Consider the following 25,196-nt stretch of genomic DNA (forward strand, 5'->3'; position numbering starts at 1 on the left):
GTGCAGGAAGACAACAAGACAAGTGGATCTGAATTCTTCGTCGTAAACCTTTACTCGATACTTTAAAAACACTATCTGTGCACGAAACACATAATCCATTTTTTGGATTTGGTTGATTTCTAATAAATATAAAATGACGTGGTATCAGTGCTAATGAGACAACCCTCCACTGATTAACAAAAATGTCTTCATCATATTAAAATAAAGAACAAATCTTCCAGTCATCGTCAAATATATAAGAAGGACATAACCCGTATCATGCCAACTACTGGTCTTGGAATAAGTGAGTTTATTTACAATAGAACGACCATATCAATAATTCAATATTAATTCCAAAATATGTACTCTTTAAAGACCTGACGTAAAGATATTATAGTAACTATATCTCTTATTAATAGGTCTAATCGTAACTAAATCCCTTAATAATAAGTCTGTTTGTTAAATATAAAAAAAGAAGATGTGGTATGATTGCCAATTAGATAACTGTCCACAAGAGACCAAATTGACAAAGACATTAACAACTATAGGTCACCGTACGACCTTCAACAATGAACAAAGCCCATACCGCATAGTCAGCTATAAAAGGCCCCGATAAGACAATGTAAAACAATTAAAACGAAAAAACTAACGGCCTTATATATAAAAAAAAATGAACGAAAAACAAATATGTAACACATAAACAAACGACAACCACTGAATTACAGGCTCCTGACTTGGGACAGGCACATACATAGATAATGTGGCGGGGTTAAACATGTAAGTGGGATTCCAACCCTCACCCTAACCTGGGACAGTGGTATAAAAGTACAACATAAGAACGAACTATCAAAATCAGTTGAACTCATCAGATGGACAAAATACAAGTGGACGTGGCTGGGTACTTATACATCCCGAAATAAAAAGACACAATGAACAGATCTGAGAGTACTCGCAGTTACCTGACAGCTAGTTCAAAGCCACTTACAACTAAAAAACAAATCATGCATCTAAGACTAAACTATCAATCCTTACACATCCAACATCCAATGGATTTTGTGTAAAGACGTCATAAACAGCCAGAGAAAAACATGACCTTGTGCAATGCCAAGTTAAAGGTATCGAAAGATTGTAGATCCATGAATATTGATAATATGTATATAACATACTTGTAATATTTAGGTAGCTTTTCATTTACTGATACCACAATCAATATTAATACAATAAAAACAATATTCAATGATCTAATTACAGTGTTGAATAGGTAACCTTTTAGAATAAGTTCATTTAAAGGAGCGACAAGTTTACATAGATCATTTCTAAATTTCCGGGGACGGTTAACAACATTTCCGTAAAAATGAGGATGTGCTATCCCGTTTGAAATAAGTATTCTACAGGTACATCCAAACTTCAAAACCAAATCCAAACTTCAAAAGCAAATCTTTATATCTATGGAAAAATTCAGTAAAGGTTTTAAGTAATTTATGGTAACGATATCCCTGGTTTAATAATTTACCAGTAATACATAGATTGCATTCGTTAAAATCAAAAACGTGAAAACTGCATAGCGAACGAACTGTGAAAAATAAACACCGTAAGATGGTGCCAAGGAACATCACCATCTAAAAATGCAAAATTAACAATAGGAATCGAAAAATCGTCTCTTTTGTCATACATTTTAGTTTGGAGTTTCCGTTTAAAACCGAAATATCTAAATCCAGAAAAGGACAGTTATTACTGAATAATTTTGATTTATTGAAAGTAAGTTCCTTGGGGTAAATTTCAGCAGTATATTGAGAAAATTCTTGATTATTTAACGAAAAAATATCATCAAGATAACGGTAAGTGTTGTTGAATTAACTCCATTACAAACAAGTTCAGTTCAGTTTGTGTGGTATTTTATTTTTTTAATTACTCCAAGTAAATTCGGTTCAACGTAATGCTTCTTGCCATTTGCATTTTTATTGTGACTATACGTCGTAAAACGACATAAAAATTAGCATAGCGGAACGAAACATACACTTGATCTGTAACTCATCATGGTAGTCTCACATATATAAAAAAAAAAAGCACGAAATCTGAAGGCGTATAGAAAAAAATTCCGTAAGATTGTGATTTTTATCAATTTTCAACGTTTAAAAACCTTTATTTTCAGCAAAACGTAGCGGAGAGGAACACAACTTAAACTCGATCTGTAACTTATCATGGTTAACTTACATTCCGAAAATCAGCCCAATATCTGAGGGCGTTTTGAAAAAGTCCGTGTAACTGTGATTTTCAACAATTTTTCAAAGTTCAAAGCCCGTAATTTCGGCAAAAACTAGCAGAGCGGAACGAAACTTTACCATGATTTGTATTTTATTATTGTTAACACACATATTAAAACTCAGCTCATTTTTTGAAGGCGTTTAGAAAACAAGTCTGTATAATGGTTTGTTGTGGAATGAAGGAATGACGGAATGACCGACAAGGGTAAAACTATATCACCCCGACAACTGATAGAATGACTGAATGGCGAAATGACAGAATGACGAAATGACGGACAAAGGTGAAACTATGTGGACCATACAACTTAGTTGCGAGGCCATAAACAAAGGGAAAAATTATGGAAACATTGGTAGAAGACGGAGGCAAAATATAGCAGGCATTTAAAACTATGTTAGAACATTCTGTTAGTATCTGGAACATGCACAACCATAAATGCCAGACTAATACGACTTCCCCGGATGGTGACAACCATGATACAGAAAATAATGAAGTCGATGAAGTTTTCTAGATGTTCCTCCATCCGCAACACTCAGACATAACTTTTAACAAACATTGATGCGTAAATACGGTGTAACGTGTGTTTGTATATGACAAAATAGATGCTCACAATATAGCTCGATTAATTTTGTCAAAGTATATATGTTGCAGTTAATAAATAGTAATAAAATACAGATCTCTAAATCAATATAAAAAGGGTAAAGACAATTCAATTTGAAGAAATCAAACGTTATACTATGTTAACAAACATTGTTATTTGTCGTTGCATATATAAACATGTAGTACATAGTTTTGTGTCAGTTTTGTTTATCATTTACTTACCTTGTTCTGTGCATTTAGATCAATACCAGCATCAATAAGCAACATGGTGATTTCCGGGTTTCTTTCTCGTGCAGCATCGTGAAGTGCAGTTTTACCATCCTATACAGAATGACATACAATAGTCTTAACATATCATTTAATGATAACGATAGCAGATTATGTCAAATAAGAGAATTAAACAACACCGGGTCAATAAAATGTTATCCGTATTTGGCACAACATTTTGGAAGTTTGGATCCTCAATGCTTTTCAACTTTGTAATTGTTTGGCTTTATAAATATTTTGATATGAGCGTCACTGATGAGTCTTGTATAGACTAAACGCGCGTCTGGCGTACTAAATTATAATCCTGGTACCTTTGATAACTATTATTAACAAAATTAACTGCAAAAAAATTATTATCATTTAAACGAATGTGTATCTGTTTGTGTATTATTTGAGTTAACGATTAACGTGCAGTGAAAATTAATTATGTTAATGGCGGTGTTATTGTCGCCGTCATCTTGTTCAAATTGGTTACGAAAAGATGTTCGGTTAACGTTGACTATCAAAACATATCCAACGTCAATATGTAGTTTTGTTGCTCACTCTATGCAATCTGTTATTCTATGTAAACCATATCATATGTTGTGTTAAATTACAAAAAAAGTGCAATTTCTCATATAATTTTTATTTGGTTTAAATTTTCAGTACATGTTAGTTGAATATTGTTTATGTTTTATGTTTTTGTCGTATGATATTATCTCATCACATTTAAATTGTCGTTGATTGTAAGCGTCACCCCTAGAACTGTTACAATTTGCCCTTGTGTTTTCTCGATATATTGTGACCACAACCTTAGGATTTTTTGTTTAAGTCAACAAACTTTTCCAATATTCTGCATTCTACAATGTTTGTTATGGAAGATTATAATTTGTCACTTTTAACTAATTTTGCAACCTTACTTTACTAAATAGTATCCACACACACACTAGAAAGCTAATATCGTTAAGTTTAACTTATAATCCACTGACCCGATCCTTGATATTGAGATCAATACCACCATCAATCAGCAACTTTACGATATCTGTGTATCTGTGTTCTACAGCAATGTGGAGTGCAGTGTTATCAAACTGGACATAACCAACAAAATAACTATATATTAACATAATATGAAATAAAACAGGAAGCAACCTATTGGACTAAAGGAAGTAAAACAGCATAGACTGGCACTTAGCGTAAAGTCAAACTGGTACCCGATATCAAAGTTTTATACGAATTTGTCATTAGTTAATATTGCATGGTGCATGGATGCATTGAAGCTTAATGAATATACATAGATTGATTATTGTTTAGGGATCAGCTTTAGCCCGACTACAGCTGTGGGATCTTTTCTCGCTATGTTGAGGACCCAATGGTGACATTGATATTGTTATTTCACAGTACAGTATAAAAGGAGATTTGGTTTGACTGACATCGAGACCCCTATCCACCTACGTTTAAATGAAGTGGATGTAAACATTTCCTCCTTTAGTTTTGTTGTAGACTTGGTTTAACAATAAGGATTTAAACTGATATAATAAAATAATTGCGCATCCTTTTTTATTGTTTCGTGAATTAAAATTTACAATTGTCATTAGGGCTATTTCTAAATTTATCAGTCGACACCTTCCTCCCTTGTCTTTAAAATTTTTAAAAATGATATACATTGTAATTCAACCTACGTTGTAGCCATATGTCTACCCAACGTACAATGCTCTGACTATTTGTAAATAAAATGTATTCTTTGAATTATTTTTAATAGTATCGACAAAATTGATACTAAAATGTATTCCGTTTTGTTGCTCATTCTATGCAATCGTATTTCCTGTTATTCTATGTAAACCATATCATATGTTGTGTTGAATTACAAAAACAGTGCAATTTCAGTAGTTTCGAGTACTTATATCAGTGTGCGCTCATATAATTTTTATTTGGTCTAAATTTTCAGTACATGTCACTTGAATATTGTTTATGTTTTATGTTTTTGTCGTATGATATTATCTCATCACATTTAAATTGTGGTTGATTGAAGCTTCACCACTAGAACTTTTACAATTTGCCCTTGTGTTTTCTCGATATATATTGTGACCACAGCCTTAGGAAATTTTGTTTAAGTCAACAAACTTTTCCAACGTTCTGCATTCTACAATGTTTGTTATGGAAGATTCTAATTTGTCACTTTTCACTAATTTTGCAACCTTACTTTATTAAAGAGTATGCACACACACACTAGAATGCTAATTGCGTCTAGTTTGACTTCACATAGGATGCAGTAAATGAATGTTTTGGTATTGAAGATAATTCAATATGATTGTAAGTTTAACTTCAAATCCACTGACCCGTGTCTTCATATTGAGATCAATGCCACCATCAATCAGCAACTTGACGATTTCTGTGTAACTGTCCACTACAGCAATCTTAAGTGCAGTGTCACCAAACTGGATTGAAAAAGGTAGAATTTTAACATAATAAGAAATAAAACAGGAAACAACCTATTGGACTAAAGGAAGTAAAACAGCATAGACTGGCGCTTAGCGTAAAGTAAAACTGCTACCCGATATCAGAGTTTTATACGAATTTGTCATTAGTTAATATTACATGGTGCATGGATGCATTTAAGCTTAATTAATATACATAGATTGATTATTGTTTAGGGATCAGCTAAAGCCCAACTCCAGCTGCGAAATTTTTTCTTGCTGTGTTGAGGACCCAATGGTGACATTGATATTGTTATTTCACAGTACAGTGTAAAAGGAGATTTGGTTTGATTGACATCGAAACCCCTATCCACCTACGTTTAAATGAAGTGGATGTAAACATTTCCTCCTTTTAGTTTTGTTCAAGACTTTATTTACCAATAAGGATTTAAACTGACTTAATAAAATAATTGCTCATCTTTTTTATTGTTTCGTGAATTAAAATTGACAAGTGTCAGTATGTCTATTTCTAAATTTATCAGTGACACCTTCCTCCCTTGTCTATAAAATTAAAAGAAAATGATATATAATTCAGCCTACGTCGTAGCCATATGGCTACCCAACGTGCAATGCTCTGACTATTTGTAAATAAAATGTATTCTTTCAATGATTTTTAATAGTATCGAAAAAATTAAGACTAAAAGGTATTCCTGTAGTTTTGTTGCTCACTCTATGCAATCGTGTTTTCTGTTATTCTATGTAAACCATATCATATGTTGTGTTAAATTACAAAAAAGTGTAATCTAGTAGTTTCGAGTACTTATATCAGTGTGCTCTCATATAATTTGTATTTGGTTTAGATTTTCAGTACATGTCAGTAAGTTATTAGTTATATTTAATGTTTTTGTCGTATGATATTATCTCATCACATTTAAATTGTTGTTGATAGTAAGCTTCACCACTAGAACTGTTACAATTTGCCTTTGAGTTTTCTCGATATATTGTGACCACAACCTTAGGAAATTTTGTTTAAGTCAACAAACTTTTCCAATGTTCTGCATTCTACAATGTTTGTTATGGAAGATTATAGTTTGTCACTTTTCACTAATTTTGCAACCTTACTTTACTAAAGAGTATCCACATACACACTAGAAAGCTAGTTGCGTCTTGTTTGACAGCACATATGATGCAGTAAATGAATGTTTTGGTATTGTAGATAATTCAATATGATTGTAAGTTTAACTTATAATCCACTGACCTCATTCTTTATATTGAGATCAATGCCACCATCAATCAGCAACTTGACGATTTCTGTGTATCCGTGTTTTACAGCAATGTGAAATGCAGTGTCACCAAACTGGATTGAAAAAAAAAATACAATTTTAACATTATATGAAATAAAACATGAAGCAACCTATTGGACTAAAGCAAATAAAATAAACAGCATAGACTGGCACTAAGCGTAACTTAAAACTGGTAGCCGATATCAGAGTTTTATACGAATTTGTCATTAGTTAATATTGCATGGTGCATGGATGCATTGAAGCTTAATGAATATACATAGATTGATTATTGTTTAGGGATCAGCTTTAGCCCGACTACAGCTGTGGGATCTTTTCTCGCTATGTTGAGGACCCAATGGTGACATTGATATTGTTATTTCACAGTACAGTATAAAAGGAGATTTGGTTTGACTGACATCGAGACCCCTATCCACCTACGTTTAAATGAAGTGGATGTAAACATTTCCTCCTTTAGTTTTGTTGTAGACTTGGTTTAACAATAAGGATTTAAACTGATATAATAAAATAATTGCGCATCTTTTTTTTATTGTTTCGTGAATTAAAATTTACAATTGTCATTAGGGCTATTTCTAAATTTATCAGTCGACACCTTCCTCCCTTGTCTTTAAAATTTTTAAAAAATGATATATATATTGTAATTCAACCTACGTTGTAGCCATATGTCTACCCAACGTACAATGCTCTGACTATTTGTAAATAAAATGTATTCTTTGAATTATTTTTAATAGTATCGACAAAATTGAAACTAAAATGTATTCCTGTAGTTTTGTTGCTCATTCTATGCAATCGTATTTCCTGTTATTCTATGTAAACCATATCATATGTTGTGTTGAATTACAAAAACAGTGCAATTTCAGTAGTTTCGAGTACTTATATCAGTGTGCGCTCATATAATTTTTATTTGGTCTAAATTGTCAGTACATGTCACTTGAATATTGTTTATGTTTTATGTTTTTGTCGTATGATATTATCTCATCACATTTAAATTGTGGTTGATTGAAGCTTCACCACTAGAACTTTTACAATTTGCCCTTGTGTTTTCTCGATATATATTGTGACCACAGCCTTAGGAAATTTTGTTTAAGTCAACAAACTTTTCCAACGTTCTGCATTCTACAATGTTTGTTATGGAAGATTCTAATTTGTCACTTTTCACTAATTTTGCAACCTTACTTTATTAAAGAGTATGCACATACACACTAGAATGCTAATTGCGTCTAGTTTGACTTCACATATGATGCAGTAAATGAATGTTTTGGTATTGAAGATAATTCAATATGATTGTAAGTTTAACTTCAAATCCACTGACCCGTGTCTCTATATTGAGATCAATGCCACCATCAATCAGCAACTTGACGATTTCTGTGTAACTGTCCACTACAGCAATCTTAAGTGCAGTGTCACCAAACTGGATTGAAAAAGGTAGAATTTTAACATAATAAGAAATAAAACAGGAAACAACCTATTAGACTAAAGGAAGTAAAACAGCATAGACTGGCGCTTAGCGTAAAGTAAAACTGCTACCCGATATCAGAGTTTTATACGAATTTGTCATTAGTTAATATTACATGGTGCATGGATGCATTTAAGCTTAATTAATATACATAGATTGATTATTGTTTAGGGATCAGCTAAAGCCCAACTCCAGCTGCGGGACTTTTTCTTGCTGTGTTGAGGACCCAATGGTGACATTGATATTGTTATTTCACAGTACAGTGTAAAAGGAGATTTGGTTTGATTGACATCGAAACCCATATCCACCTACGTTTAAATGAAGTGGATGTAAACATTTCCTCCTTTTAGTTTTGTTCAAGACTTTATTTACCAATAAGGATTTAAACTGACTTAATAAAATAATTGCTCATCTTTTTTATTGTTTCGTGAATTAAAATTGACAAGTGTCAGTATGTCTATTTCTAAGTTTATCAGTCGACACCTTCCTCCCTTGTCTATAAAATTAAAAGAAAATGATATATAATTCAGCCTACGTCGTAGCCATATGGCTACCCAACGTTCAATGCTCTGACTATTTGTAAATAAAATGTATTCTTTCAATGATTTTTAATAGTATCGAAAAAATTAAGACTAAAAGGTATTCCTGTAGTTTTGTTGCTCACTCTATGCAATCGTGTTTTCTGTTATTCTATGTAAACCATATCATATGTTGTGTTAAATTACAAAAAAGTGTAATCTAGTAGTTTCGAGTACTTATATCAGTGTGCTCTCATATAATTTGTATTTGGTTTAGATTTTCAGTACATGTCAGTAAGTTATTAGTTATATTTAATGTTTTTGTCGTATAATATTATCTCATCACATTTAAATTGTTGTTGATAGTAAGCTTCACCACTAGAACTGTTACAATTTGCCTTTGAGTTTTCTCGATATATTGTGACCACAACCTTAGGAAATTTTGTTTAAGTCAACAAACTTTTCCAATGTTCTGCATTCTACAATGTTTGTTATGGAAGATTATAGTTTGTCACTTTTCACTAATTTTGCAACCTTACTTTACTAAAGAGTATCCACATACACACTAGAAAGCTAGTTGCGTCTTGTTTGACAGCACATACATGTATGATGCAGTAAATGAATGTTTTGGTATTGTAGATAATTCAATATGATTGTAAGTTTAACTTATAATCCACTGACCTCATTCTTTATATTGAGATCAATGCCACCATCAATCAGCAACTTGACGATTTCTGTGTATCCGTGTTTTACAGCAATGTGAAATGCAGTGTCACCAAACTGGATTGAAAAAAAAATACAATTTTAACATTATATGAAATAAAACATGAAGCAACCTATTGGACTAAAGCAAATAAAATAAACAGCATAGACTGGCACTAAGCGTAACTTAAAACTGGTAGCCGATATCAGAGTTTTATACGAATTTGTCATTAGTTAATATTGCATGGTGCATGGATGCATTGAAGCTTAATGAATATACATAGATTGATTATTGTTTAGGGATCAGCTTAAGCCCGACTACAGCTGTGGGAGCTTTTCTCGCTATGTTGAGGACCCAATGGTGACATTGATATTGTTATTTCACAATACAGTATAAAAGGAGATTTGGTTTGACTGACATCGAGACCCCTATCCACCTACGTTTAAATGAAGTGGATGTAAACATTTCCTCCTTTAGTTTTGTTGTAGACTTGGTTTAACAATAAGGATTTAAACTGATATAATAAAATAATTGCGCATCCTTTTTTATTGTTTCGTGAATTAAAATTTACAATTGTCATTAGGGCTATTTCTAAATTTATCAGTCGACACCTTCCTCCCTTGTCTTTAAAATTTTTAAAAATGATATACATTGTAATTCAACCTACGTTGTAGCCATATGTCTACCCAACGTACAATGCTCTGACTATTTGTAAATAAAATGTATTCTTTGAATTATTTTTAATAGTATCGACAAAATTGATACTAAAATGTATTCCTGTAGCTTTGTTGCTCATTCTATGCAATCGTATTTCCTGTTATTCTATGTAAACCATATCACATGTTGTGTTGAATTACAAAAACAGTGCAATTTCAGTAGTTTCGAGTACTTATATCAGTGTGCGCTCATATAATTTTTATTTGGTCTAAATTTTCAGTACATGTCACTTGAATATTGTTTATGTTTTATGTTTTTGTCGTATAATATTATCTCATCACATTTAAATAGTGGTTGATTGAAGCTTCACCACTAGAACTTTTACAATTTGCCCTTGTGTTTTCTCGATATATATTATGACCACAGCCTTAGGAAATTTTGTTTAAGTCAACAAACTTTTCCAACGTTCTGCATTCTACAATGTTTGTTATGGAAGATTCTAATTTGTCACTTTTCACTAATTTTGCAACCTTACTTTACTAAAGAGTATGCACACACACACTAGAATGCTAATTGCGTCTAGTTTGACTTCACATATGATGCAGTAAATGAATGTTTTGGTATTGAAGATAATTCAATATGATTGTAAGTTTAACTTCAAATCCACTGACCCGTGTCTCTATATTGAGATCAATGCCACCATCAATTAGCAACTTGACGATTTCTGTGTAACTGTCCACTACAGCAATCTTAAGTGCAGTGTCACCAAACTGGATTGAAAAAAGGTAGAATTTTAACATAATAAGAAATAAAACAGGAAACAACCTATTGGACTAAAGGAAGTAAAACAGCATAGACTGGCACTAAGCGTAACTTAAAACTGGTAGCCGATATCAGAGTTTTATACGAATTTGTCATTAGTTAATATTGCATGGTGCATGGATGCATTGAAGCTTAATGAATATACATAGATTGATTATTGTTTAGGGATCAGCTAAAGCCCGACTACAGCTGCGGGAGTTTTTCTCGCTGTGTTGAGGACCCAATGGTGACATTAATATTGTTATTTCACAGTACAGTATAAAATGAGATTTGGTTTGATTGACATCGAGACCTCTATCCACCTACGTTTAAATGAAGTGGATGTAAACATTGATAAGAAATCGTAAGGCCTTCAACAATGAAAACAAACCATAAAGCACGAGGCGGGGTTATACTTATTTATGAACTCTTAACCCTCCCTTAACTTGGGACAGTTGTATAACAGCACAGCATATGAACATACTATACTAATAAATTCAAAAAGGCTTAAATCAACCGATTGGAGAAAAACACCAAACAAAAATATATAACGGACGTGTTGTTTATGCATCTCTTGTCTCTGTTAACAAAAAAACCCACATATCACAGATACACGAATAGCTTATCTATGAATACAAACGTATTGATGACAAAGCAACAGTATTTATATTTAAAATGTTAAGTCCGACATATTATGCTTCAAATTTCTTTTTTTGCGCCAATTGTCGAAGCTATATTTCCTACCTGTACAATCGTAATAACACTACAAATTGCTGTCCGTTGTGTTATTTAAAAAAAAAAGCTGAATTATGTTTCCTTAATGATATATAAAAATATAGTGTCTTATAAAATAGAAGGAATAGGCAAAATATAACAGGCATCGAAAACTGTATTAGCATGTGAACTATGAACATCTATCAAAGCTAAAGGCTAATACGACTTTCCCGAATGATGACGAATATAACACAGAAGATGATGACGCCGTCGATGAAGCGTTTTCAGGAAAGTCCTCCATCAACACTCAGAAATAACATTAAACAAACAGGGATGCGTCAAACGGTGTAACGTGTGTTTGTATAAGACAAAATAGATGCTCACAATATAGCTCGATTAATTTTGACAAAGTATATATGGTGCGGTTAATAAGTAGTAATAAAATACAGAACTCTTAATTACTATAAAAAGGGTGAGGTCAATTCAATTTGAAGAAATCAAACGTTATACTATGCTAACAAACATTGTTATTTGTCGTTGCATATATTAACATGTAGTACATAGTTTTGTGTCGGTTTTGTTGATCATTTACTAACCTTGTCCCGTACATTTAGATCAATACCAGCATCAATAAGCAACATGGTGATTTCCGTGTTTCCTTGTCGTGCAGCATTGTGAAGTGCAGTTTTACCATTCTAAACGTAATTACATACAATAGTTTTCACATATCATTGAATGATAACGATAGCAGATTATGTCAAATAAGAGAATAAAACAACACCGTGTCAATAAAATGTTATTAAAAAAATAAACTGAAAAAAAACTTATTATCATTTAAACGAATGTGTATGTGTCTGTGTATTATTTTAGTTAACGATTAACGTGCAGTGAAAATTAATTATGTTATGGTCTGTGTTATTGTCGCAGTCATCTTGTTCAAATTGGTTACGAAAAGATGTTCGGTCAACGTTGACTATCGAAACATAACCAACGTCAATATGTAGTTTTGTTGCTCACTCTATGCAATCGTGTTTTCTGTTATTCTATGTAAACCATATCATATGTTGTGTTAAATTGCAAAAACAGTGCAATTTCAGTAGTTTCGAGTACTTATATCAGTGTGCTCTCATATAATTTTTATTTGGTTTAAACTTTCAGAACATATCAGTTGAATATTGTTTATGTTTTATGTTTTTGTCGTATGATATTATTTCATCACATTTAAATTTTCGTTGATTGTAAGCTTCACCACTAGAACTGTTACAATTTGCCCTTGTGTTTTCTCGATATTTTGTGACCACAACCTTAGGAAATTTTGTTTAAGTCAACAAACTTTTCCGATGTTCTGCATCCTACAATGTTTGTTACAGAAGATTCTAATTTGTAAATTTTCACTAATTTTGCAACCTTACTTTACCAAAGAGTATCCACACACACACTAGAAAGCTAATTGTATCTAGTTTGACATCACATATGATGCAGTAAATGAATGTTTTGGTACAGCCCTTGGATGGTGTAAACTTCCCAAAAAAACTTGCATAGTGTAATGGTGTGTAGCTTATGGTGTAATGGTGTAAGGTGTATGGCTTATGGTGTAATGGTGTAAGTTGTATGGTGCTATGATATATGGTGTAAGGGGAATGGTGTAATGGTGTTTAAGGAATGGTGTGATTGTGTAACGTGCGATCGGGAATGGTGGGGATGATGGTGTACGACATTTCATTGGTTGAAAACGAAGTTCTTTTTTATTTTGTTTTTTCGAATTGTAAACATAAACAATAATAATAATCTTAATATTCGAAATTTTATTGCATTATGGGTAAATTCGGATGGTGTAGAAAGAATGGGGAATGGTGCATGGTGTAATGTGTAAGGTGTATGTTGCAAAGGTGTAACGTGTATGGTGTAATGGTACAATGTGTATGGTGTAATGGTGTATGGTGTATGGTGTAATGGTGTATGGTATTAGTGGGAAGTTTACACCATCCAAGGACTGTATTTACGATAATTCAATATGATTGTAAATTTAACTTATAATCCACTGACCTCATTCTTTACATTGAGATCAATGCCACCATCAATCAGCAACTTGACGATATCTGTGTATCCCTGATAAACAGCAATGTGAAGTGCAGTGTCACCAAACTAGATTGAAAAAAAATACAATTCTAACATAATATGAAATAAAACAGGAAGCAACCTATTGGACTAAAGAAAGTTAAACAGCATAGACTGGCACTTAGCGTTAAGTCAAACTGGTACCCGATATCAGAGTTTTATATGAATTTGTCATTAGTTAATATTGCATGGTGCATGGATGCATTTAAGCTTAATGAATATACATAGATTGATTATTGTTTCGGGATCAGCTAAAGCCCGACTACAGCTGCAGGAGTTTTTCTTGCTGTGTTGAGGACCCAATGGTGAAATTGATCGTGTTATTTCACAGTACAGTATAAAAGGAGATTTGGTTTGATTGACATCGAGACCCCTATCAACCTACGTTTAAATGAAGTGGATATAAACATTTATAAGAAATCGTAAGGCCTTCAACAATGAAAACAAACCATAAAGCACGTTGCGGGGTTAAACGAATGTATGAACTCTCAACCCTCCCTTAACATGGGACAGTTGTTCAACAGCACGATATATGAACATACTATACTAATAAATTCAAAAAGGCTTAAATCATCAGATTGGAGAAAAACACCAAACAAAAATATATAACGGAAGTGTTGTTTATGCATCTCTTGTCTCTGTTAACAAAAAAAAACACATTTACAGATACAAGAATATCGTATGCATCGGTTTGATGACAAAGCAACAGTATGTATATTTAAAACGTTAAGTCCGACGTATTATGCTTCAAATTCCTTTTTTGGCGCCAATTGTCGAAGCTATAATTCATACCTGTACAATCTAATAACACTACATATTGCTGTCCGTTGTTTTTTTTTTCAAAACAATGCTACATTGCATAAACTAAGTTTATATATTAAAAGACACCCTTGATTTGCTTGATGCGAAAACGTTTATGATTATAAAAGTACTAGCATATTCATTTTGTTTTATCTAACAGAAACAGAGCGCATTACTCTCCTTAAAGTCGCTCTGTATTATCAACGAACATGACGTTCTCCTCAGTTTTCTATAGTATTTCTATAACTTGTAACTTCCTCTCTGATATATATATTGAGTTTTTAATTGTCTTAATATGCCAGCTTTAGCTGGCACTTATGGTAGAAGCATCGTTTTGGAATAAAGAACGATAACTCTCTCTACACGACCCATCTGACAAGTTTCGTCATTCTCGTTAAATCTCGTACGATTATTTTTTTTAATGGCGGCCGCAAAATTTAACGTTTCAACGTGAACTTGAAAAGACGGAACAGATCGGAATAATTTCGATGTTAAATACGACATAAATTTTCATTTATTTACAAAAACAAGAATTCAGAAATTTTGGTAACTTTTGTAATTTATTTAAATTGTATTGTACCACGGAAATTACCGAAGTTAGGACAATAACATCTGACGCCATGTTTCGTCTGCTTCAACTTTCCAGTATCAGTGAGGTCAAAACAAATTACCTAAATAATCACAGGTACTTCATTTAAAAGTCACAAAATCATAATTAACGATAACATATTTAGCGTGCAAGTTCCGTCCAGTCATGGGAACTTCAATTTTCAACACAGAAAAAATCTCTGCAAGCAATACGTTTCTGATTTTTTTTATGATGGCCATGCGGCATGCGGGGTAAACTCCAGACTAAGTCCAGTGCACTCCTGGTTGACCATGCCTTCTTATGTTCATCTACCACATAATTCCCCACATCAAGGAACAGTGATAATGACGTTGATTATACTGTTGAATGTGATCACGGTTATTTAGTAGCCAGTGGCGAATCCAAAATTCTTCATAAGGGGGGCCCGCTGACTGACCTCAAAAAAAAGGGAGAGCTCCAGTCATGCTACAGTGATTTCCTAAATAATCAACACTTTTTTCGCACGAAAAGGGGGGGGGGGGGGGGGCGGCCCCCTGGATCCGCCTATGGTAGCCCACAAACTTTTTCAAAACTTAACAAAAGTTCAGAAAAAAAAATCAAATCAAATGATTTACAATCTTCTAATCCTGTAATTCCTTTGGCAAACTCTCAACAAATGTTTTCATTGATTATGTCACATATCAGATATCTATTTTATAAGTCCCAGGAAATGGAAACTGTTTTGTTTTCTCTCGTTAAGTTTAATCATAAAAGTCTGAGTAGTACATTTAGTATGAAATAATGTCCAATTGTTCAAATATTTGAAGAAATAAAACAAAACATCTGTTTATATTCCAGTTTTAAGGATTTGAAATTAAACATGTATTAATGATGCATGGAATTTGGGTACTGACCTCATTACAGAATCATGGATTGTTTGGAGGTCAGTTCAAACCCATTTCTCTATGACTCTACATAGATGGACTGAAAATTAAATTGGTGTAACTACATGTATATTTTAACCAAAAATAGTCTTCAAAATAACCACAGAATAGACTTTTGTCTAGTTCATTAAAAAACTACAAATTTATTTTTATGACCAAAATAAAAAAAAATATAAACCGAAAGGCAATGAAATACTTCACCATGCACAGCCTGGTACGACCACAGATGTATATTTAGCATATAATTTTTTTTATATCAGTTGGAATCAAGCATATTTTAATTTTGGACCCTTCAAACTTTAATATGGACTAATTTGAAAACAGGTATCAGATGAACCCAAACATTTCTATTCAGCAGCAGTCTTTAACTACATATCTACTTAATTTTATATGATAGTCCTACAAAAATATTGAAAATGTGAAGATTTATTTTTTTTTCCTAGCTTCTCGCATGTGAAAGCGGTACCTTTTTGGTCACTATTTATGTGTTGCGTCTAATTAAGAATTGTAACACTTTATAGTGACTGAACAGGTTGAACAAATACTTCTCAGGAAGCAGAAAAAACCCATTTTGGAACAGCACCAGCCATGCCAGTATGTGTATGAATAAACACTCAGATCAGAATAGCATGGACAATATGTTAGATATATGTCTTTGTGAATAGTAAGGAAAGTTATCAATAATTCTGCAGATAATGCAATTTTCATATCAAGTGTTTTGTACATATTCTGTTTAAATTTTCACACAATCAGTGAAACATTCAAAAAGGCTTACATGTAACTAAATTTTCATTACTGAAAGTTTCAAACAATGACAAGTGTTTTATTTACCAAATAACTCGTTTGTTTCTGTGAGGAACAAAAATCATGTGCAATTTTGGGAATTAAAGGGAAAGAAAATCCTTTTGCCGCGCACTGGCGCATGTCAATTGTGAATATAATTACCAAATATATTCGTTTATCATGATACTGAAGTCGACATTTTCAAGGAGTACACATCGTGGGAAACATGCACAAATCACAGAGAAAAGAATTAAAACACCCTATTTTGTGTGCATCTCATACCAAATCAGTATTTGTTGCATCTAAATATGCTAGATGAGTAATAATCAATGTAAATATGGTAAATTTTTAAAGAAAAACCCAAAGTTTTGTAAAATCAAACACCCACAAAAATGTTGTACCATAACCCCAAAATCAATTTTAATCTTCCTTTTGTGTATTGAACCTTCTAGTACAATTTCTAAGATCTATGCACTTAGACTAACGTTATTGTCTGCAAACCAAATGTGTCTTCTTGAAAACAACTACGACATGATTAAGCATTACTCCAAAGCAAGTTTTTGACATGCTTGTATTTCCCATTTTCATTCTCAATTTTATTTTGCTGTTATAAAATCAAAACTTGAAAAGTAAGCTTACGAAAAAAATATATGCAAGAAATGACATAAAACTGACTCTGAATTAGTACATGAAATTGATGTAGAAACCGTAAACTGAAAATGATTAGGAATACGAATGTTTTTTTGTTCGAGTCGGATATTTTTTACAGAAGCTCTTCAGCGCTGTCAATCAAATTTATTTAGTCAAAATTTTACACTAGTATTTAGGTTCATCATAACAAATTGGCAAATACGACCGTATTTTCACCTAAAAAACTACTGTGTACAGGGTCCTACTAAAAAGCGCCGGGGAGCGCCCGGTGAAGGAAAAGCGCCCGGGGAAAAGAAAAGACGCCCAGGGGAAGAAAAAAACGTCCGGGAAAAAGAAAAGGCGCCCGGGGGAAATATATAGAAATTGTATTGACAACTTTGTGTCGATGAAATAAATTATGCACATTGATTTTTTGTAAATTTTAGACAAGTATTTTGCAAATTCAGATAATAGACATTTGTAATAAAGCACAAAAACAAGTATAAATGTTTCAATTATGCTGAAGATTTCTAAAATGTTAGACTTTTCTTAGTGACTGGCATGTTGAAACCCTTCCGCTATCTTCCAATGTCAATTCAAGTATGTGTAATAAAATACAAAACTTGGAAGATTGTTCAAAATGCAGTTACGAATATTAGACCTCGGGCACTGTTTTTTAATAACGAAATATACGTTTTGATCGAGGACAATATCGTTCATAATTCTTCTATATACTCTTGTTTATATTTACGGCTTACTTATATACACTGAAATCTAAAATGTAAAAATGCAACAACACTATCAACACACTTTAGACAAAACAAGCAATGATTTTTTTTTTATTCAGGAAAACATTTATTGTTATAAAGTATTATTATTTTCTTCCCCCGGGCGCTTTATTTTCTTCCCCGGGGGCTTTTTCTTTTCTGCGGGCGCTTTTTAGTAGGACCGTGTGTGTACAGACTTACCTGTGCGGTTTGGGTAGTTTTTAATATTTTTAGATATATAAAAGTTTTAATTCATTTTACATATCTGAAAGATATAATCGTTTTTGGTGAAGATCTGGATTTAAAATATGTTTTCGTCCTATGCTTGAACAGATATTTTTTTCATCAATTTGGGAATTGGAATTTTTTTTATTAAAAAGAAAAATACCATACCCTCTCCTGCCTTTTGAAGTTCAATGATCATTCCCTTAACATTTTCAATTTGAACTTATTATTTTATTTTAGACAAAAACTATATGTTATGTGCATGATATAGCCTAGGACATGCATGAAATATTTGCCACTGGACGTTAAGCAACCAACAACCAATCAATATATAGAACATTGTCTTGGTATAAAGCTGGCATTTAAGGTAACGCCTTCCTCATATTATAGATATAGGTGACCGATCCCCTAAAATATTATCTTGGTGTTTTTTTCATTTTATAATGAACGTGATAAAGTTCATGAAGAACGCTGGAAAATCATCGTCACCGTAATTCTGTTATATGACATTATTATATATGTTTCCGTCATGATATATAAAAAATGGTGTCTTATGAATAAGAAGGCATAGGCACAATATAACAGGCATTGGAAACTATATTAGCATGTGAACTATGAACAACTATCAAAACTAAAGGTTTATACGACTTTCCCGAATGATGACGACTATAACACAGAAGATGATGACGCTGTCGATGAAGCGTTTTTTAGAATGTCATTCATCCGCAACACTCGACATAACATTTAACAAATAGGGATGCGTCAAACGGTGTAACGTGTGTTGTATATGACAAAATAGATGCTCACAATATAGCTCGATTAATTTTGTCAAAGTATATATGGTGCAGTTAATAAGTAATAATAAAATACAGAACTCTAAATAAATATAAAAAGGGTGATGTCAATTCAATTTGAAGAAATCAAACGTTATAATATGTTAACAAACATTGTTATTTGTCGTTGCATATATAAACATGTAGTACATAGTTTTGTGTCTGCTTTGTTGGTCATTTACTAACCTTGTTCTTTGCATTTATATCAATACCAGCATCAATAAGCAAAATGGTGATTTCCGTGTTTCTTTGTCGTGCAGCATCGTGAAGTGCAGTTTTACCATCCTATACATAATGACATACAATAGTTTTCACATATCATTGAATGATAACGATAGCAGATTATGTCAAATAAGAGAATATAACAACACCGTGTCAATAAATTTAAAATGTTATTAAAAAAATGAACTGCAAAAAAAATATTATCATTTAAACGAATGTGTATGTGTTTGTGAAATATTTAAGTTAACGATTAACGAGCAGTGAACATTAATTATGTTAATGGCGGTGTTATTGTCGCAGTCATCTTGTTCAAAGTGGTTACGAAAAGATGTTCGGTCAACGTTGACTATCGAAACATAACCAACGTCAATATGTAGTTTTGTTGCTCACTCTATGCAATCGTGTTTTCTGTTATTCCAAGTAAACCATATCATATGTTGTGTTAAATTACAAAAACAGTGCAATTCCAGTAGTTTCGAGTACTTATATCAGTGTGCTCTCATATAATTCTTATTTGGTTTAAATTTTCTATTCAAGTTGAATATTGTTGATGTTTTATGTTTTTGTCGTATGATATTTATCTCATCACATTTAAATTGTCCTTGATTGTAAGCTTCACCACTAGAACTGTTACAATTTGCCCTTGTGTTTTCTCGATATATTGTGACCACAACCTTAGGAATTTTTGTTTAAGTCAACAAACTTTTCCAATATTCTGCATTCTACAATGTTTGATATGGAAGGTTCTAATTTGTCACTTTTCACTAATTTTGCACCTTACTTTACTAAAGAGTATCCACACACACACTAGAAAGCTAATTGCGTCTAGTTTGACATCACATATGATGCAGTAAATGAATGTTTTTGTATTGCCGATAATTCAATATGATTGTAAGTTTAACTTATAATCCACTGACCCAATCCTTTATATTGAGATCAATGCCACCATCAATCAGCAACTTGACGATTTCTGTGTATCCGTGATATGCAGCAATGTGAAGTGCAGTGTTATCATCCTCGATAAAAAAAAAAACACACTATTTTAACATAATATGAAATAAAACAGGAATCAACCTATTGCATTAAAGGAAGAAAAAGAACATAGACTGGCACTTAGCGTAAAGTTAAATTGGTACCCGATATCAGAGTTTTATACGAATTTGTCATTAGTTAAGATTGCATGGTGCATGGATGCATTTAAGCTTAATGAATATAAATAGATTGATTATTGTTTAGGGATCAGCTAAAGCCCGACTACAGCTGAGGGAGTTTTTCTCGCTGTGTTGAGGACCCAATGGTGACATTGATATTGTTATTTCACAGTACAGTATAAAAGGAGATTTGGTTTAATTAACATCGAGACCCCTATCCACCTACGTTTAAATGAAGTGGATGTAAACATTTCCTCCTTTAGTTTTGTTCTAGACTTTGTTTACCAATAAGGATTTAAACTGACTTAATAAAATAATTGCGAATCTTTTTTATTGTTTTGTGAATTAAAATTTACAATTATCAGTATGTCTATTTCTAAATGTATCAGTCGACACCTTCCTCCCTTGTCTTTAAAATAAAAAAAAAATGATATATAATTCAACCTACGTCGTAGCCATATGGCTATCCAGTGTGCAATGCTCTGACTTTTTGTAAATAAAATGTATTCTTTGAATTTTTGAATAGTATCGACGAAATTGATACTAAAATGTATTCCTGTAGTTTTGTTGCTCACTCTATACAATCGTGTTTTCTGTTATTCTATGTAAACCATATCATATGTTGTGTTAAATTACAAAAAAAGTGTAATCTAGTAGTTTCGAGTACTTATATCAGTGTGCTCTCATATAATTTGTATTTGGTTTAGATTTTCAGTACATGTCAGTAAGTTATTAGTTATATTTAATGTTTTTGTCGTATGATATTATCTCATCACATTTAAATTGTTGTTGATAGTAAGCTTCACCACTAGAACTGTTACAATTTGCCTTTGAGTTTTCTCGATATATTGTGACCACAACCTTAGGAAATTTTGTTTAAGTCAACAAACTTTTCCAATGTTCTGCATTCTACAATGTTTGTTATGGAAGATTATAGTTTGTCACTTTTCACTAATTTTGCAACCTTACTTTACTAAAGAGTATCCACATACACACTAGAAAGCTAGTTGCGTCTTGTTTGACAGCACATATGATGCAGTAAATGAATGTTTTGGTATTGTAGATAATTCAATATGATTGTAAGTTTAACTTATAATCCACTGACCTCATTCTTTATATTGAGATCAATGCCACCATCAATCAGCAACTTGACGATTTCTGTGTATCCGTGTTTTACAGCAATGTGAAATGCAGTGTCACCAAACTGGATTGAAAAAAAAAATACAATTTTAACATTATATGAAATAAAACATGAAGCAACCTATTGGACTAAAGCAAATAAAATAAACAGCATAGACTGGCACTAAGCGTAACTTAAAACTGGTAGCCGATATCAGAGTTTTATACGAATTTGTCATTAGTTAATATTGCATGGTGCATGGATGCATTGAAGCTTAATGAATATACATAGATTGATTATTGTTTAGGGATCAGCTTTAGCCCGACTACAGCTGTGGGATCTTTTCTCGCTATGTTGAGGACCCAATGGTGACATTGATATTGTTATTTCACAGTACAGTATAAAAGGAGATTTGGTTTGACTGACATCGAGACCCCTATCCACCTACGTTTAAATGAAGTGGATGTAAACATTTCCTCCTTTAGTTTTGTTGTAGACTTGGTTTAACAATAAGGATTTAAACTGATATAATAAAATAATTGCGCATCTTTTTTTTATTGTTTCGTGAATTAAAATTTACAATTGTCATTAGGGCTATTTCTAAATTTATCAGTCGACACCTTCCTCCCTTGTCTTTAAAATTTTTAAAAATGATATATATATTGTAATTCAACCTACGTTGTAGCCATATGTCTACCCAACGTACAATGCTCTGACTATTTGTAAATAAAATGTATTCTTTGAATTATTTTTAATAGTATCGACAAAATTGATACTAAAATGTATTCCTGTAGTTTTGTTGCTCATTCTATGCAATCGTATTTCCTGTTATTCTATGTAAACCATATCATATGTTGTGTTGAATTACAAAAACAGTGCAATTTCAGTAGTTTCGAGTACTTATATCAGTGTGCGCTCATATAATTTTTATTTGGTCTAAATTGTCAGTACATGTCACTTGAATATTGTTTATGTTTTATGTTTTTGTCGTATGATATTATCTCATCACATTTAAATTGTGGTTGATTGAAGCTTCACCACTAGAACTTTTACAATTTGCCCTTGTGTTTTCTCGATATATATTGTGACCACAGCCTTAGGAAATTTTGTTTAAGTCAACAAACTTTTCCAACGTTCTGCATTCTACAATGTTTGTTATGGAAGATTCTAATTTGTCACTTTTCACTAATTTTGCAACCTTACTTTATTAAAGAGTATGCACATACACACTAGAATGCTAATTGCGTCTAGTTTGACTTCACATATGATGCAGTAAATGAATGTTTTGGTATTGAAGATAATTCAATATGATTGTAAGTTTAACTTCAAATCCACTGACCCGTGTCTCTATATTGAGATCAATGCCACCATCAATTAGCAACTTGACGATTTCTGTGTAACTGTCCACTACAGCAATCTTAAGTGCAGTGTCACCAAACTGGATTGAAAAAAGGTAGAATTTTAACATAATAAGAAATAAAACAGGAAACAACCTATTGGACTAAAGGAAGTAAAACAGCATAGACTGGCACTAAGCGTAACTTAAAACTGGTAGCCGATATCAGAGTTTTATACGAATTTGTCATTAGTTAATATTGCATGGTGCATGGATGCATTGAAGCTTAATGAATATACATAGATTGATTATTGTTTAGGGATCAGCTAAAGCCCGACTACAGCTGCGGGAGTTTTTCTCGCTGTGTTGAGGACCCAATGGTGACATTAATATTGTTATTTCACAGTACAGTATAAAATGAGATTTGGTTTGATTGACATCGAGACCCCTATCCACCTACGTTTAAATGAAGTGGATGTAAACATTGATAAGAAATCGTAAGGCCTTCAACAATGAAAACAAACCATAAAGCACGAGGCGGGGTTATACCTATTTATCAACTCTTAACCCTCCCTTAACTTGGGACAGTTGTATAACAGCACAGCATATGAACATACTATACTAATAAATTCAAAAAGGCTTAAATCAACCGATTGGAGAAAAACACCAAACAAAAATATATAACGGACGTGTTGTTTATGCATCTCTTGTCTCTGTTAACAAAAAAACCCACATATCACAGATACACGAATAGCTTATCTATGAATACAAACGTATTGATGACAAAGCAACAGTATTTATATTTAAAATGTTAAGTCCGACATATTATGCTTCAAATTTCTTTTTTTGCGCCAATTGTCGAAGCTATATTTCCTACCTGTACAATCGTAATAACACTACAAATTGCTGTCTGTTGTGTTATTTAAAAAAAAAAAGCTGAATTATGTTTCCTTAATGATATATAAAAATATAGTGTCTTATAAAATAGAAGGAATAGGCAAAATATAACAGGCATCGAAAACTGTATTAGCATGTGAACTATGAACATCTATCAAAGCTAAAGGCTAATACGACTTTCCCGAATGATGACGAATATAACACAGAAGATGATGACGCCGTCGATGAAGCGTTTTCTGGAAAGTCCTCCATCAACACTCAGAAATAACATTAAACAAACAGGGATGCGTCAAACGGTGTAACGTGTGTTTGTATAAGACAAAATAGATGCTCACAATATAGCTCGATTAATTTTGACAAAGTATATATGGTACGGTTAATAAGTAGTAATAAAATACAGAACTCTAAATTAATATAAAAAGGGTGAGGTCAATTCAATTTGAAGAAATCAAACGTTATACTATGCTAACAAACATTGTTATTTGTCGTTGCATATATTAACATGTAGTACATAGTTTTGTGTCGGTTTTGTTGATCATTTACTAACCTTGTCCCGTACATTTAGATCAATACCAGCATCAATAAGCAACATGGTGATTTCCGTGTTTCCTTGTCGTGCAGCATTGTGAAGTGCAGTTTTACCATTCTAAACGTAATTACATACAATAGTTTTCACATATCATTGAATGATAACGATAGCAGATTATGTCAAATAAGAGAATAAAACAACACCGTGTCAATAAAATGTTATTAAAAAAATAAACTGAAAAAAACTTATTATCATTTAAACGAATGTGTATGTGTCTGTGTATTATTTTAGTTAACGATTAACGTGCAGTGAAAATTAATTATGTTATGGTCTGTGTTATTGTCGCAGTCATCTTGTTCAAATTGGTTACGAAAAGATGTTCGGTCAACGTTGACTATCGAAACATAACCAACGTCAATATGTAGTTTTGTTGCTCACTCTATGCAATCGTGTTTTCTGTTATTCTATGTAAACCATATCATATGTTGTGTTAAATTGCAAAAACAGTGCAATTTCAGTAGTTTCGAGTACTTATATCAGTGTGCTCTCATATAATTAAGTCTTTCCACTTTTCTGTGGAAAGACTTATTGTTTTTGTTCTGATTATTAGGTCTTTCCACT

At 32.4% G+C, this 25,196-nt stretch overlaps 1 protein-coding gene across 1 annotated transcript; it reads right to left on the reverse strand.

Moving 5' to 3' along the window:
• Positions 1-1,419: 1,419 nt before the first annotated feature.
• Positions 1,420-24,638, reverse strand: LOC139503360 (putative ankyrin repeat protein RF_0381). Its single transcript, XM_071293130.1, has 14 exons — positions 24,594-24,638; positions 23,153-23,251; positions 21,799-21,897; positions 19,507-19,605; positions 13,698-13,796; positions 12,248-12,346; positions 10,808-10,906; positions 9,458-9,556; positions 8,115-8,213; positions 6,760-6,858; positions 5,424-5,522; positions 4,077-4,175; positions 3,064-3,162; positions 1,420-1,425 (listed from the first exon to the last, which is right to left on the reverse strand). The coding sequence occupies exons 1-14, from the start codon at positions 24,636-24,638 to the stop codon at positions 1,420-1,422; spliced, it is 1,239 nt and encodes a 412-aa protein (XP_071149231.1).
• Between the last annotated feature and the right edge of the window lie 558 nt (positions 24,639-25,196).

Source organism: Mytilus edulis, chromosome 14, assembly GCF_963676685.1.
Source record: "Mytilus edulis chromosome 14, xbMytEdul2.2, whole genome shotgun sequence".
Classification (NCBI taxonomy): domain Eukaryota; kingdom Metazoa; phylum Mollusca; class Bivalvia; order Mytilida; family Mytilidae; genus Mytilus; species Mytilus edulis.